The sequence below is a fragment of the Dysidea avara genome, chromosome 3 (assembly GCF_963678975.1).
Source record: "Dysidea avara chromosome 3, odDysAvar1.4, whole genome shotgun sequence".
NCBI lineage: Eukaryota > Metazoa > Porifera > Demospongiae > Dictyoceratida > Dysideidae > Dysidea > Dysidea avara.
Genome location: NC_089274.1, coordinates 34112409 through 34130356, shown reverse-complemented (window position 1 = coordinate 34130356; position 17948 = coordinate 34112409). Strand labels below are relative to the sequence as shown.

The 17948-nt window shown below is 37.3% G+C and overlaps 1 protein-coding gene across 6 annotated transcripts in view; it reads left to right on the top strand.

The window, feature by feature from the left end:
• Window positions 1-15036, top strand: part of LOC136250807 (protein unc-13 homolog 4B-like) — a 98413-nt gene extending 83377 nt beyond the window's left edge. For 4 of the 6 annotated variants that reach the window (XM_066043108.1, XM_066043107.1, XM_066043109.1 and 1 more), the window contains 12 exons: window positions 373-480; window positions 526-741; window positions 806-877; window positions 932-1011; window positions 1072-1144; window positions 1194-1226; window positions 2769-2840; window positions 6253-6336; window positions 6386-6464; window positions 6609-6647; window positions 11752-11872; window positions 14541-15036. In XM_066043108.1, the coding sequence (XP_065899180.1) occupies window positions 373-480; window positions 526-741; window positions 806-877; window positions 932-1011; window positions 1072-1144; window positions 1194-1226; window positions 2769-2840; window positions 6253-6336; window positions 6386-6464; window positions 6609-6647; window positions 11752-11872; window positions 14541-14823 (1260 nt within the window). In that variant the 3' untranslated portion in view covers window positions 14824-15036. Of the gene's footprint in view, window positions 1-372; window positions 481-525; window positions 742-805; window positions 878-931; window positions 1012-1071; window positions 1145-1193; window positions 1227-1538; window positions 2222-2768; window positions 2841-6252; window positions 6337-6385; window positions 6465-6608; window positions 6648-7423; window positions 7911-11751; window positions 11873-14540 lie in introns of those variants that run through there. The other 2 variants (XM_066043110.1, XM_066043112.1) reach the window with 2 other exon arrangements.
• Window positions 15037-17948: the final 2912 nt, after the last annotated feature.

The following is a 17948-nucleotide window of genomic DNA, read 5'->3' as shown; positions in this document are numbered from 1 at the left end:
TAAGAATACAAAGGCCTAAGACACTTGCTTTGCTCTGATGTAAACTTTAAAAATTCTAAAACTCTCTAATAGAGCATTCAATGATGGCCTCCGTTTCTTGTAATGACTGTAGCTTATCTAAAGACTTCCTGAAAAATCTTTTAATCATTCTATAAATTGTGTGCACTGCTGGCTTTTGCACAGCCAGTAGTAAATCAGTTCCTCAACGTTGTTCTTGTGTTGCTCCAGTGGCTGATATTCTAACAGCCATAACAAAGTTATATATGTGATTCAGTAGAGTGTAATGACTTGCTTTTTGTTATGTGATGAGAAATAGTGTGTGGACTTACATAAATATTTAATTTCTGTTAAACAGTGCCCTTCTGATCTTAGGTTATTACTGATGCAGCCAAACTTTTTGTAGAAGAGAATCACAATAGATTGAAGAAGAAGGATTTTTTTCATGATACCAGTTCTAAAGAATTCATAGTCACTAAACAGGTAATCGCCATTAAATCTCTATATTACCTTCTAATATGTACATAGTTGTGCATATGTCTAAATGACATTGAGTATGTTAGAGAAGAATTGTCAAACATACCAGAAGCTCTTCAATTTGATGCGCTAATTTCAAGACTAGCTGTGGTAGAAGGAGATGAGCAGGCTGCTGAATCTCATCGAACTCTTGGCAATCTGCTAAGCAGTGCTAAGTGTGATGTAAACAGTCGTATTTCTGATGTGGTATCCAGTGTTGGTGAAAAGGTGAATAAAAGACAATTGTGTGTTTGTCTTGTTGAATAGTTTCCTTGTGCATACATACATACAGATGTCCAATGATATCACTTACCATATAAACGTTATTCAAAGTGAATTGAAGGTGACCAAAAGTCTAGTGAAGGTAAAAATCTGTGTATTCAATTTATACACACTACAATGGTATATTTCACAATAGGCCATTGATCCACTGATGCAATACTTGACAAAGAACTTGACAAGATTTTATAATTCACTCTCACCTCTTGTTTTGGAGTGGTGGGTAAACTTGTATAGTATGTAACAAAGCATGATGTGTATTATGTATGTGCATAATAGCATGTTAGAGAAGGTTTGGAACATTACAGTTCTAGGTGCTTTACAAAATGCCAACAACACTCGAGTGAAGCAGGTTAATATATACACTGTGTTGATGTATTGTCATACCATGCCGTTTTCAGGACGTAGCTGAAATCCTCTTGAAAACTGTTACAGTAAGTAATACTAATCCAAAACAGCCAAGCTGTGAAAAGGGATGCAATGCAGTCTTCCACTGTTATGAAAAAGATGTGATATCAAAGATGGCGGCCAAAAAATGGCTGCAATGATGTTATACTGTCACTTAATTTGTGACATACAAATTAATTGACATAATATCATTGCTGCCATTTCTTGGCCACCACCATTGATATCACATCTTTTTCATACTAGCTTATTTTGGAAGACTGCACCCTTTTTCACAGTTTGGCTGTCTTTATTAGATATCATTTCTTTTTGTATTTGTATATGCTGGAATTTTCCTACAGGTAATCAAAAGAACTAGATTTTAAGAGACATTTGTACTAACTTTACTTCATATTAGTTGCTGTATATTGCATGTATATTGCATGTATATGACTGCTCTATAGCTATAAAGAGATCTCAAAATTTGTCTGGTATATGCATGTATGGTTGTTTTCAGCACGTTATCCGATATTTAAACAGATTTCAATTACATTACTGAAGGTTTGTACCTTGATAGTTACCTGACATGTGCAAGAAAATTCAACTAGTTTACATAAGAGGTTTAGCCAGTAGATAACAAGTCACAACAAGGCTGACTGCTCTATTAGAGTATATTGATTGCATGACTTCAATGTATGTAATATTTTTTGTACTCTAATAGAATACACATTTTTTCTGAATGCAATACACACAGAATACAATCTAGAGTTTCCATAGATTCTGGTATAGTACACTAGAGCTTCCATTTATAAGGTAGAAATCGAGATGAGCAATGTCAGCAGTGGCAGAGTGGTACAGGGTGTAAGCGTCTAGGTGTGGAGGTCCTTGGTTCAAACCCTGAGCAATTTTTTCCAACATTGTCTTGCACTTTTTTTTACTTCTCGGTGACTGTTCTATTAGAGTATCTTGATCGCACTTGTTTCACATGTTTGGTTGTTGCTTTATATCTCCTTAGCTAATACTCTCAGTGCACAAAAAGTTTGCAGTATGATGGTGAGCCTATCAGCATACCAAGTTTTAACTTGTTTTTGTAAGTAGTTTGGTGACAAAAAATTGCACTAGTAATTTTTGAAAATTACTCATAACTTTTTTGCCACTTTTAAGATAAATATGCTTTTTGTACTCACCAAATTTAGAAAGAATTTAATAAAGCTTGTGTGACTTATGGTAATTTTTGTAAGTGCATGGTGCCAAAAGAAAAAAATTAATGTAGAAGAAGATAAAGAAAATACAAAGAAAATAAGACAAACTTTGAGGAGCGTATCTCAAAGATGGCTGGATCGATTTAGTTCAAATTTAGTATGGAAGATGTCCCACCCCAAGAAATGTTGCACATGTACAGAAAAATGGGCTATTTCTGTTCAGCCGTTACTGAGGTACAAATGCGTGAAAATCGCGTTTTCTTGACTCCTATTAAACACACACTTGTTTGTTGCATGCCTGGACATATTGGATTTCCTTGGCCACACGACACACTATCATGTGTCCTGATTTACTGTGTACTAGTGTTACAGGTCTTATGTGTCCCATAGGAGTTAGAGAGATTTTTCCATGCTAATGGAGATGGATTACCACTGGAGAAAATGGAATCTAATGAATATAAGGTGTGTATTAAGACTATTTACTGACTTGCACGCATGTAGTTTGATGAATAGTGTTAATTAGCCTTGATTGAGTTTTCAAAGTTAGAGGATCTATAATTTACTAAATGTCTTGTAATGTGTTTCAAGGTGTGTTGGTATATTGTCTCCTTCACAAAGTTGACTATTGGACAGAAAATAAATTAGCCAACAATTTGTACAAAAACCTGCATGAAATGTTAATATTTGTGACCAACTGAGCAAAAACCGGCCACCTCAAATTCTTTCTCTGTTATTTATAGTAACAGAGGAGTGGACAGTCAAAGTTTCAACCTTTTATGTTGAATAGTATAGTTGGAACAGCAATAAATTTACACCAACAATATGGCAAATAAATTGCAGGTGCTGATTATAACTCACAACTGAAACAAGTTACGAAGACGGGACTTGGCTTAATATATCCACCATGCTCTGGCAGATCCATTAAGGTATTGAGCTTTCCATGTACTCCTCTGTGTGGACAAACAAGAAGGCCATGCATTCCAACAAAGAAACAATGATGGTGAACTTTATTTCTACCGTGTCATAAATAAGCATCTAAAGCTCATGAGCCTTTTGATCTGCAAACACAAAACAAAGATTTTCGTACTTTCCATGCACAGACAAATCTGATGGTGTATAAGTTTTATTGATTGAGCTTTGCTTCAATGCATACCGCAATGATTAAAGCGTGCATAATTTTTTATGTACTACACCTATTTTTTACCCAGTTTATTTCAATACAAAATGTAATTTTGGGAAAACAGCCACAACCAATCACATTTCTACTTATAAAATGACTGTAACTTCATCACATGATGCTCAAACAACACTTACATGAGTCACATATACATCACAGTGAACCAGCTGGTATATTATATACATTATATAGTTACATGATTTCAACAAAGCAATGTGGAAGGCAGATATGTACTAGAAGCAAATGCTTCTGATCTGTGCATTTTGGATTGATCTGAAGGTACTTTTGGGCTTGATTTTACCCCCAACCAATACTACCATGTCATTGTGAGGGTAAATCAATTCAGGTGATATTTTACCTTGGGTCATGCCCAAACCTTGCTCGTCTCTACTATACATTACTATCTCAAATAGTTGATTTGCACTCTCTGCTTGACATCTTTGAGTGCAAGTGGCTGTCTTGAATCAAGCATTCACTGAAACTTGTGTGAGTGCTCAGAAACCCTATAAGAGACTGTATGTAGCGAAATCTAGGACGTGTTGTTGAAATTAAAACTCTTGACATAGGTCAGGAGCATAATTGTGGTTGCTTAACGAGGAATCCATTGCCATGAACACAAGGCTCTACTGGCTACTAGCAGCAAGTTGTTGCTTCAATCTATTGTATTTGCTACAGGCATTAAATTGTGAACTTACATTCCTAGACAGACAGTGAACAGGTCACATGGCCAAGTAACGGTTGAAAGCAAAACTTCCACATTATGGTTATGAATGCATTTACGAACTCACCCTTGTTCTTCATATGGCTAACCAGGGATGGCTTTACAGTATATTTAGACAAATGAAATTATGATTTGCAAAAGTGCACTGATTTGCAAAAATGTAATTATAATAGAGCAGTCAATTACCCTAATAGAACAGTCACATTTTGTATATCTTAAACGATTAGTAGATACTTAGTTTACCTCTACCGTGTAAAAATAGTTTATCTCAGAGTGAATGATATCCATGTCTGTTGTATGCTTCAAACTTTACATTGCTTCACACCTTTACTATTTCGCCTGCTCCTACCAACAGAAGTAAGTACAAGTAGCCTATATTAATAAGTACCTAACATATGTGTTAAAATGTCATTTTTTGGTGAAAATTGCTACCAGATTCAATATCAGACAAAAATTTCCTCAGGGAGCATGTCCCTAGATCCCCTTGGATTTAGGTGTGCGCTATGATGCAACAGGAAGTTTGGAAAACAAAATTCCTGGACTAACCCATCATGGCATGCTAACCACCCTTATTATAACCAATATTAAATTAAAATGCATACAAATATAACACCACTTTTTATAACAAACAATAACATGTAACAGGAGGCCATAAAAACCACAAGGTGCAGCACTTATGGGCACCTGTGTACAGTAATAATAAATTACAATCAAATACGAATACTGACTGGATACTAAAGAAGCAGCAGCTACTATCAAGCTCAGCAGTCAGCAGGGGCATAGCTACACTCTGGCATGCTTGGGCATTTGCCAGGGTATCAATTTACTTTGTAAAAGTTTATAGTTATGGTGGCCACCTACCGAAATACTGCATTTATCTCTGTTCACAGTCCATTAATTAATGTTTCAGTCTGCCACAGTCGCATACACACTGTTGCCAACTCTAGCAACTAGTGTTCTATAAAAATAAGAACTGCACATTTGAGCAATAGCCGCAAGCTACTGCACTACAATACAGCACATATATCCAGAGTGCCTAGTAGATCACAGGTTAAGTGGAGATATGCCCACCCAACAAATTAATCATGATGTGTTACAAGTTTGTAAGTGTATTGAAGTAATGGTAATGGTTGTTTGCCATTTACCTACTAATCTGATGGCACTTATAAATATGATGTTTGGGACTGCTACTTAAACTGATTAATCAGTGCCCAAGATTATTCTGATGTGCAATGTGCATGAAAGAAATGTATGCACTGCTTTATAAAGTATTCTGGGAGCCAGTGTGCGGGAGAGCTCATCTGTTATAGTGGCTGGATCATTTTGATATCATCTAGACTGGCCTGTTTAGTCAAGGCACAAGTCAAGATCTTCAAAAGAGTAGTTTACCATGGTGTATCAGTTTAGTTGGTTTGTTGGTCAATATAAGGATCTGTAGAAGGATCCGTAGAATGTGAAAATGTTGTTGGAAAATTCACAATTGAAAGCTAGTAATCATGCATTGTACGTAGCTAGTGCAGATTTTATATATATTGTTTTATAAATTATACATACACCTGTAGCTACACATTTAAACACAGCATCATGATGAATACATGCATACATATGAACTCCCTTCCACAAGGTTTGTCACTGGATTAGGTGTGTATTAGACTTGCCTGGACACCTGGACTTCACACCTAGGCTAGATAAATCCCTGGCAGTCAGCCAGCAAGCAAAAATTGTTGCAGACTTGACTAGAACATCAAGTATTATGGTACTAAACTGTTTGCATGCGAGGGGTATCATGCTTGTCAGTGATGGCTTGCAAGATGGACATTGCTTTAAATCTGTGCCGTTTAAGGCACTGGATCTCCTAATTGTATATACAAGTTTTGTGCTATGCTTACTTATAAGGGCTTAAAGTCCATTGCTGTCTATATGATAAACTTTATTCATGATGCAATTATTACACAAACAATACCTAACTCACTTAGAAATTGCTTGCGAATTTGAATGTATGGGCTGCAACTGACGATGACTTGATAGATAACCATCTGATGTGTCTGGCCAATTGGAGTGTAAGGATAATAGTATATAGTGTGGTCATTGATGTAGTGTTGTGTACAGAGAAGTGGTGACAAGGATAATGGTGTATTGGCCTTCAGTGTTGGATACATTCAAGACAAACAAACTCTGGAAATTACTGGTAAGGAAATGCTATGCTTGCTAAATTTATTCACCAACATGGTACTGTATATGTATATGCAAACAGAGTTGTTGTGATTTGTCACTCATAGTGTATCTAAATACATACATTTTGTCTTTTAATATTATTTTCATTTGGTTACAGTGGTCAAGGCAACAAATTTGCCAGCTTTGAGTTCTCATGGTATGTGTGTGATGTACTGTAAATGTTTACTCTGTGTATAGTTGTGAGTGCATTATATATATATGGTGTGTGTATGTGCGTGTGTGGGTACATGTGTGTGTGCGTGTGTGTGGATGTGGCATGTGTGCACAGAGTACATAGATACTGTAGTATGTAGTGTGTGTGATTGCACGCTCGTGCAAATGCAAGAGAAGGTGGTTGCAAGCACTCCATGTAAGTAATAGTTATAACACACCCATGAGGTTTACATCTGATTTGTAAACACTATGCTTGAGGGCTGCAGGCCCCAAGGCAAAGTGTTTACAAATTAGGATACAAACTGAATGGGTGTGTTATTACTGTTTGGTGGTATGGGATGTACATGGATCAAAGGCACCCATTTGTAGCATGTGAGGTAACACGGAAGGAGTAAGAATGCTAATAAGGCTATTCTAACATTTACTATTGGCAAAAACTGTGTCCAAGGAACACTGTTACTGTCTTGGTGGTTCACTATTACATTGGTAATTAGTTAATCATATGAATGAGCACATAGTGTATTGATGCTGATTCAACCCAGCTATTGTACTAAATGGGAAACAGTACAATGGATGGGGCAGACTATGAGGTATAAAGTCTTCCTTAGCTAAATGTATTGGCTAATTCATAGTTTGTGTTGTGACTTTCTGTGGTGGCAAGTGTATGGTTTATTTGGTGCCTTTGAACTAATTAGTGACCATACCATGTGGCGTTAATGTATGCTAAGCCATGTCACAACCATTTGTATACTGGTATAGGTAGTTGGAAAAGGCGGACATGATCAGACACAGACACGAATTCGGACATGGACATTTTCAAAATACCCACACCTAACATTATATTCTGTATAGTATACTTTCAGGTTTGAATATCATCTTCACATAGCTAGGGCATACCACCTGAATTACATAACTCTGTATTAGTTTTCTAGAGCATGTGTACCAACAGTGTATGGTCTATAGTACTCTGTAGTGTGCTAGCCAATTCTCTGCACACAGCCTTAAATGGATAATGGATAAAGGCTATGCGAAGATGATGTCTGGGTCTGGAAGCAAAGACTACTGTGCATAACAATGTTTGGTATGAAAAATAACTGTTAAAAGGTAATTTTGAAAATGTTTGTGTCAGCGTCCACATCTGTAACCATGTCCACCTTTTCCAACTACCTGTACATATACAGCTTGTAATAGTAGAATTTAATTGACTCAATTTTTGACAACACGTGTTACAAGTTCTAATTACAGCCAGTTAATAATAATCTAATCCAAAACAACCAAGCTATAAAAAAAAGTGTGCGGCCCTCAAAAAGGCTATGGTGAAAAAAGATGTGAAATCCAAGGTGGCGACCAAGAAATGGCTGTGATGGTATGTTAATGGTAAAATTTTAATAACAACAATTCAGGTGAATTTTTGTGCTGCTTGGTCTTGGCAAAAAATTCACCTAAATTGCCGTTATTAAAATTTTTACCATTAACCTACCATCACAGCTATTTCTTGGCCGCCACCTTGGATTTCACATCTTTTTTCACCATAGCCTTTTTGAGGGCCTCACACTTTTTTTTACAGCTTGGCTGTTTTGGATTAGATTTCATTTCTTTTTGTATTTGTATACCCCAAAGCAGGCCTATGGCCGGCTTTGGGACTTTTTAAACCTATCTTTTTTTCTTTACCACAGGAAGAAGAAAAGATGAGTAGGTGTACTTTAAATATTTTATCAGTAAATGTACAAATTATATATATAATACATATATTGATTACAGAAATCTCCATGGTGGTTTCTTTGAAACTGAACACTCTACAAGGTGACTTCTTCTAGATGCTCTCTCTACAGGGTGAATTGTTTGTAGCTGAACGATCTACAAGGTAACTTCTTCTAACCGATCTTTCTACAGGGCAATTTGTTTGTGGCTGAATTTTCTACAGGGTGATTTCTTTGCAGCTGAACTCTGCACATGGTGGTTTCTTTGTAGCTGAACTCTCTACAAGGTAATTTCTTTTAGCTGATCTCTCTACAGGGAGATTTGTTTGTAACTGAACTATCTACAAGGTAACTTCTTCTAGCTGATCTCTCTACAGGGTGATTTGTTTGTAGCTGAATTCTGTACAGGTGATTTGTTTGCAGCTGAGCTCTTTACAAAATGGTTTCTTTGTAGCTGAACTCTCTACAAGGTAACTTCTTCTAACTGATCTTTCTACAGGGTGATTTGTTTGTAGCTGAACTATCTACAAGGTAATTTCTTCTAGCTGATCTCTCTACAGGGTGATTTGTTTGTAGCTGAATTCTGCACAGGTGATTTGTTTGCAGCTGAACTCTTTACAGAATGGTTTCTTTGTAGCTGAATTCTCTATAAGGTAACTTTTCTAGCTGATGTCTCTACAAGGTCACTAGTTTGTAGCTGAACTCTCTACATGGTGGTTTCTTTGTAACTGAACTTTCTACAAGGTGACTTCTTCTAGCTGATCTTTCTACAGGGTGATTTGTTTGTAGCTGAACTCTCTACAAGGTAACTTCTTCTAGCTGATCTCTCTACAGGGAGATTTGTTTGTAGCTGAACTCTCTACAAGGTAACTTTTCTAGCTGATGTCTCTACAAGGTCACTAGTTTGTAGCTGAACTCTCTACATGGTGGTTTCTTTGTAACTGAACTCTCTACGTGGTGGTTTCTTTGTAACTGAACTCTCTACAAAGTAACTTCTTCTAGCTGATCTCTCTACAGGGTGATTTGTTTGTAGCTGAACTATCTACAAGATAACTTCTTCTAGTTGATCTCTCTATAGGGTGATTTGTTTGTAGCTGAATTCTGTATAGGTGATTTGTTTGCAGCTGAGCTCTTTACAGAATGGTTTCTTTGTAGCTGAACTCTCTACAAGGTAACTTCTTCTAGCTGATGTCTCTACAGGGTCACTAGTTTGTAGCTGAATTATCTACATGGTGGTTTCTTTGTAACTGAACTCTCTACAAAGTAACTTCTTCTAGCTGATCTCTCTACAGGGTGATTTGTTTGTAGCTGAACTATCTACAAGATAACTTCTTCTAGTTGATCTCTCTATAGGGTGATTTGTTTGTAGCTGAATTCTGTATAGGTGATTTGTTTGCAGCTGAGCTCTTTACAGAATGGTTTCTTTGTAGCTGAACTCTCTACAAGGTAACTTCTTCTAGCTGATGTCTCTACAGGGTCACTAGTTTGTAGCTGAATTATCTACATGGTGGTTTCTTTGTAACTGAACTCTCTACAAAGTAACTTCTTCTAGTTGATCTCTCTATAGGGTGATTTGTTTGTAGCTGAATTCTGTATAGGTGATTTGTTTGCAGCTGAGCTCTTTACAGAATGGTTTCTTTGTAGCTGAACTCTCTACAAGGTAACTTCTTCTAGCTGATGTCTCTACAGGGTCACTAGTTTGTAGCTGAATTATCTACATGGTGGTTTCTTTGTAACTGAACTCTCTACAAGGTAACTTCTTCTAGCTGGTCTTTCTACAGGGTGATTTGTTTGTAGCTGAATTCTGTACAGGTGATTTGTTTGCAGCTGAGCTCTTTAAAGAATGGTTTCTTTATAGCTAAACTCTCTACAAGGTAACTTCTTCTAGCTGATGTCTCTACAAGGCCACTAGTTTGTAGCTGAGCTCTCTACATGGTGGTTTCTTTGTAACTGAACTCTCTACAAAGTAACTTCTTCTAGCTGATCTCTCTACAGGGTGATTTGTTTGAAGCTGAACTCTCTACAAGGAAACTTCTTCTAGCTGATCTCTCTACAGGGAGATTTGTTTGTAGCTGAACTCTTTACAGGTGGTTTGTTTGCAGCTGAACTCTCTACATGATGGTTTCTTTGTAGCTGAACTCTCTACAAGGTAACTTCTTCTAGCTGATTTCTCTACAGGGAGATTTGTTTGTAGCTGAACTCTCTACTTGATGGTTTCTTTGTAGCTGAACTCTCTGCAAGGTAACTTCTTCTATTGATCTCTCTACAGGGCGATTTGTTTGTAGCTGAACTCTCTATGTGGTGGTTTCTTTGTAGCTGAATTCTACAAGGTGATTTCTTCTAGCTGAACTATCTCTTTCCATAGTTACATGAACTCCCTACAAGGTAACTTCTTCTAGCTGGTCTCTATACAGGGTGACTTGTGTGTAGCTGATCTCAATACAGGTTTCTTGTTTCTAGCTGATCTCTTGAATTCTCTTCAGGGTGAGTGCTCTATTAGAGTATCTCAATCTCGCACTTGCTGCACCAAGTTGGATTTCGTGTTATAACTCCGTGGCTTTAAGTCTGATTCTTCTACACCGTTGAAGAGCCTTTCTAAGATGATTACTCCATCTGTACAGCGATTTTCAAAGCATTACCCCAAGCGGTTTATCTGGTAGGCATGGCAAGTAGTAGTTTTTTATTAGCTAATCTCGATTGCGTAATTGTTACACACTGTTGGTTTTTTTGTTGTATCTTCCTGGTTTTTAGCTCGATTTCTTTCAAACCACAAAAGGTTTGAGGTTCAATCGTTAACCTATTCACCCACCAATTTTCAGCTTCTTCCCATACACGGTTTACCCTGTAGGCGTGACAACATATTGGTGTTATTTTTCGTGAATAATCGCTCATAACTCTTTTCCTGTTTATCGTATTCTAGCCAAAGTTGGTACAGAGATGCGCCTTTATACCCCCCTTCAGTGTGCCACATTTCAAGGCAATCGGATATTACGTTCGCGTTTTATAGCAGTTTTTGTAAGTGTGCGAAAAGAGGAAGAAGAAAAAAAACGAAGAAACTAAGCCAATTTTTGAAGTCGGGAACGCTTGAAGCGATTTCGCTCAAATTTGGAATGTTGAGTGCTGAAGGTGGAGGGAGTGTCCACAGCAAAAATCGTCTTGTTTCATCAAGGCAGCACAGAGCTACAGAGGTGCGAAAATTGCGTTTTCTTTCTTCCTGTCAATATACTTATGGGTGTTGCGCGCCGGCTTCTTGGGTGATAGTCAGTCACAAATTTACAATATTACACAGCTTATTTGTAACACTCTCAGCAGCCTTTGATCAGCTTATGTACCATACTACAATTACTTTTGTTTCAGCATGTACAACCTTTTCCATGCATTCTTTAGGTCCATGTAACCCTTATGTACAAATATCACTGATGCCTAAGGGTAGATTCGACATTGGAGCAGTTAAGACACAGCACAAAACTAAAGATGTGAACCCTGAATATTACACAGAGTTTAATATGTAAGTATCAGCTGTACATGACTTATGCAATGTATAAAATTGTGAGTGCTGTATGAGATGTGTGATTGTGGATATGTATATATAATGTGATCAGATGTTTGCAATACATATAACTCACCAACCTTGATATTAAACCTGAAGCCAATCATGGCCTTTAACATTATTTGGTCACTCCAGTGTCCTTCCTAGAGCAGTAGTGTCAGTTACACACCTATACAAGCCCTTCTCACAGCAAGCAGACCCAACATGGTTTAGTTTACTCAGATTAGTATGGTAATACTTAATAGTGAGGAAGTTATTTGCTACTTGGGTCCATTTTGGCATACCACTAGAGTGCATGTACATTTACCTTTCTTTGCATTCTCAGTTCTAAGCATGTCGCAAACGTAATTAAATCAGAGTTATCAGTAATTTTAGTGCAACACCTGCAGTTGTCAAACCAAGTGGAATAGATGCTGACATGCATGCATAGTTTGCATCAGTGGTGGATCCAGGTGGTGTAGAGGGAGCAAGTCCACTCCCTCTCTTAATTAACTTATAACCCTAAAATGCATTATAGAGCCACTCAAAATACTTTAACATTGTATGATGTTCAACAAAAGCAAATAAATGAGGGGGCACAGGGGGTATGTGCTCTTCCCCTCATCCTTTTCATCTTCAAAGCCAACATACAAGATCAAGCTACTTTATAGAACAATATATCTCTAATGAGCAGTCATTGCATGCAAACCATTTTACAAAGGAAACCAAGTGTATGTGTCTATACCAAGGCCCATGGCATGGCATTGCAAATTTTATTTAGCTGAACAGTGTTTATCCTTTGTATACCATACATTAGAGATGCAACAATATATCGATATATCGCGTATCGTATCATTTTAAGACAATATCGCTGTATCAATACAAAGTCAAACCATATCGAAATATTGCATATCGTGATATATTGACATATCGTGGCTTGTTAACATGGCTGACAATCAAATTATTGTACATTGTGGTTAAATTGAGTAGTATGTAATGCTTCTCAAAGAAAATTTAGCTCACTTGTTTCTCTTAAAAAACAAACATTAAAAACAACATATACCATTGCTTAGACTCCACTTTGTATCGCACAATATATCGCCGTATCGTGATACATCAGAGGCAATATATCAATACGTCTACACACTGTATCATTGCATCTCTACTATACATAGGTGGCTTCAGGAATTTTGGTGATTGGTTTCAGGAATTTTGGCGATTGGTTTCCAATCCAGATGATGCCGGGGGCCTGGCCATTTAGTTTTGTAGTTAAAATTATGTAAAAAGGAAGAAATACACCTGTACCATTGCATGAGAAGCACTAGGGGGTTCTGGGGTGCTCCCCCAGGGTAATTTGTGAAAGCTTGATTGATGGAAATGATTGTCTGAAGTTAAATCTGAAAGAGTACGCTTGACTGTTGTATTATGGTGACTGCTCTATTAAGGTATCTTGATCTTGCTGGCCGGTTTCTTGAAACCTCAGAAACCCTGCCGGAGCCAACCCTACCTGAACTACAAGGCACAAATTACTTCAGTTCATAAATTATGTATAGAAATCACTGTCACTGATCCATAAGACCATGCACTCAGCAAGCATAATTTATTGTCACAATTTATTAAACATTTGTGCACTAGCTATATATATATATACCATTTTTTTGTTGTAATGTTGAATTTTTTTTTGTAAAATGACTAGCTTCTGGGGGGCTGTTCCCCCAGACTCCCTACTTATCTACAAGGGTGGCAGAGAAACGGGGGTGGAGAGGGGGTCTATAATCCTGTCTAAAAATACCTCTAGCTGTCATTCATTAAACGTTAACAAAAAAATTGTGGTGATTATATTCTATAAACTAACACTTAGATTTCAGTGCCCACTACAAATGCATCAAGATCAATACTTCCTAATAGAGCAGTCACCCTAAAACAAGTAGTTATTCTGATATCTCGATACAGTTGACCAAGGGATCTGGGAGTATGCTCCCTCTCTCCCCTTCCCTTGGAAATTTTGAGGATGATTTCAACCTAATACAACAGTCAAGCAAATGTTAATAGCTTTCTAAAAAATGTGAAAGCCACTCTCCTCAGATCAATTTCAGAAGGTCTTAGACTAATTTCAAAAGTTTCCTGGGGGGCCTCAGACATACTAAGGTGTGCCCTCACTCAAGCTCTTACTCTACTTAGCTAATTTAGTGTTATGTAGCTAGGCCCCGGCATAAAAAAGTCTGGCCTAAATCCTCCCTTCCTTAAAAATTCCCTCCTCCACCCCTGCTGATACACCTACTAACCTAGTGCACCTTCTCTTTCCAAACCTTGAATCCACTCCTGCTTCGTGTACTATTCTGCATAATAGTTAGAACATAGCTGAAAACATAGCTATAAAATAACTTGATATTCACTTCAGTATTGCCTACTATGCATGTAGGCTTTATTTTTATTATGGACAGTTGGTTTATTTTAGTCATGCTACTATTGATAATAGCAAATTTTGTAATAAAGTATAACATAGCTACTTATTCACTGTAAGGATTTCACTACATTAGTACATACTACATGTATGCATACCTTGCTAATATTGTACTGTAGCATGTGAACGTGGTCTGTATTACATATGCAACATCCTTAAGACTTTATTTGTTGTCTTTTTTAGTAAAGTTGAAGAGAATTTTTTGGACATGTCTGGATCTGTTCTCACACTGAGCATTTATAATCATCATCTCATTAGTAATGAGTTTCTCGGGATAGCTATAATTGATGGTACAGAAATCCCTCGACTTCCCAGTGGATCCTCCAACATTGATGATCCTAATGCTCCACAGAGAAAGACCTATGAACTCCCTCTAGTTGTAGACACTATGACTCCTGCATTAGAGGAACTAGCAGAACGAAGTCACAAATATGTAAATAAGTTTCATCAGGCAAAAAAGACTTAGCCTATACAAGACCTTTTTACTATGGTTTGTTTATTTATTGTACTTTAAATTTTATAGCACAATTTATAGTTTTGTAACACAGTATACTAGAACAGTCTCCAGTTGTCAGTACCCATGCAAAATAAGACTATGACAATTTTATGCCATGCATAAAACAGTGTATTACCTGTATTATCTCTATACTGTCACAAATCATACTTTTTGGTCTTGAAATGTGCAGTGTATATGTAGAGGGTTTCTCCATTTGAAAGTTTTATGGATAAGTTAATAATACAAGTCACATGCTTCCATTGCATTTCAGTCACAGCCATCAATGCAGTCTAAAACTAAATACATAGCTAAACATCTTCCTCTTTGATGGTGATGATTGCATATGTGTAGTGTATAATAGGTATTGACTAAAATGGCATACTTTAAAGCATGTCGCTTCTTCACATGTCTGTTTTGGTCCACATAAGCAGTCATCATGCAATGAAATGGAAATTGGTGGAAGCATGGACAAAGACAATGAAATGAACAAGTTAAACTTAGCAGTAAATTTTAAATGTTCCCATATATAGGTGATTGTGAAGATAAAAAAAGTGAGAGGAAGGGTACATACCCCTGTGCCCCCTCTTGTTACACCACTGATTTGCTTTTGTTGAACATACAATGTTAAGGTGTTTTGAGTGGCTATATAATGTATTGTAGTTATAAGTTAAGAGGGGGTAGACGTGCTCCCTCTACATGCATCCACCACTGATGCAAACTACGCTTGCATATATTGTAACTTGCTTTTGGTCACTGTTTTTAAATTTTTTACCTTTTCAGTTTGCAGGAAGTCTTACAGTTGCTTTGTTTATAGTAAAAGTTATTGTAGCACATGCTCTGACTCTGACTCTGAGCTTATGTTGTGGTGTTCACACTTCTCTGCAGCAGTAATTTCCAGGTAATATAAATATAAGTGGGTGCCTGGAGTTGATTCAGTAGAATCAAGAGTTTATAATGGTGCTATAAACTCTTGGTAGAATATATAACAGTGACTGTGTGGAATTAAGATAATTCACCTAGTGGTCACATCTTTCACCTACTATGCAATTTAATGTCTAAATTGCTACTATTTTGCAATTGTAGTTTAGAGTGTATTGCCAATAGGATGGTCTTATCAGTTGATCTAATTTTGTGCCACGTGATAGAAAAGTCAGAGTGAGATTCAGTTAGTACCCCTAAGCACGCAGCTGTACAAAATTAATAGGACATGTCTATGAAAGTAAAAGAGCTGTATCTGGTACAGTTTATTCTTATTGACCATGCTGTCTTGCTGCTTCTCTAATTGCAGGGCTAGTAATTTGGCTGCACCAGATTATGCCAGTACAGGAGCAGACCGGCTGGGAGGACAACTTCAACAATCAATTTTACAAAATAGAGTTACAACAGATATGAATGTTATTGGGGCTCTAGGGGCTTGCCCCCATGCAGGACAAAATTTCATATTCGTTTTAGAAGTTCTATTTATTTACAGAGAGAGTATTTTATATGATTCTGCCATGCCATTAAGTTACTACGTACTTTTAAAAATGCAAAAGCGACTGTTCTGTTACAGTGGCGGATCTAGAAATTTTCAGAGGGGGTTTCAGGTCTAGGAATTTTCAACACTACTGTCAGGGGTGAGGCTTTGGAGTCTCCAAAGTCTCCAAAAATGGAGTCTCTGGAGTCTCCAAAGAATAACTGACTAATCATTTAAAGATGTAGCTATGGAGTCTCTGAAGTCTCTGAAGTGGAGTCTCTGAAGTCTCCAAAAATGGAGTCTTTGGAGCCTCCAAAGAGTCTCCAAAGCCAAAGTCTCCAAAGCCTATCCAATAAATATTAAGGAGTCTCCAAAGAGTCTCCTTAATATTTATCGGATAGTAATACTTGGGTGTATTATTTGATGAGCATTTAAATTGGAAACATCACATTGCCAACGTCTGTACTAAAGCTAACGCAGCCAAGTCTTTCCTGAGAAGAAACATTACTTACTATCCGATAAATATTAAGGCCAATTGTTACAAATCCTTTGTAAGACCAATTTTAGAATATGCACCCTCTGTATGGTCACCACATATGCAAACTGACATCAGTTCAACGATTCAACGCAGTGCTGCACGTTATGTATTGAATGATTACTCATTGCACAGTAGTGTAACTAATATGCTCTCCAATCTTAAATGGCCCTCTCTAGATCAACGTCACTCCTATAACAAATTACTGATATTTTTTAAACTTGTCGAAGGATTCCAACCCTACAACTGACATCAACTACCAGGGGACATCACCAACGATTCAGAATCCCACAAGCCAGAATTAACCTTTACCTACATTCTTTTTTACCATCAACTGTCAAGCTTTGAAACAATCTACCTAATCATTTAGTTGAGATTTCATCTCTAAATTCTTTTAAAGAACAACTGACTAGTCATTTAAAGATGTAGCTATAATCAATATCTGTGATTGTATACTCTACATGAGTTTTACACAGTAACCATAATAATAATAATAATAACCTACACGAATCGTAAATAAATTAGGGGCGCGCGCTGTTTTCAGACCAACCCTCCCTGTATACCGTATAGCCTAAATATTTCGAGTGGGGAATTTTCGCTGATTTCGTGGTTTGGGGGGTTGTCAGCGATAATTTTAGCCTTGAAATATTTAGAGTCTAATACATTTTGGGGGTGTTTGCAAATCCGCGAAATTAGAGGTCAAGGGTAGGTCAAGGGTAAAATTTTCGCTGATTAGAGGTCAAGGGTAAAATTTTCGCTGATAACACCCAAAACCGCGAAATCAGCGAAAATTTCCCCCCTCGAAATATTTAGGCTACACGGTATCCGCCACAGAGCAGTTGACTTAGTCTCGCGTGGCCAGACCACTCGAAACTAGTTGACTGCTCTATTAGAGCATCTTGCAAGTGTAAAGGGGGGGTATTTCCATGCTCCACCCCTTGTCCTAGTTTCGCGTGGCCAGACCCTACTCTCCGCGCCGCGATTATTGATTGAGATAATTATAAGCGACTCTCGCAGCTAGGCGCTTATAATTATCAATCGATAAGGCCATACCTATTTGAAAAGTTGTTGCTCGGACCCGACCGACCCTCTTTTTATAAAAGA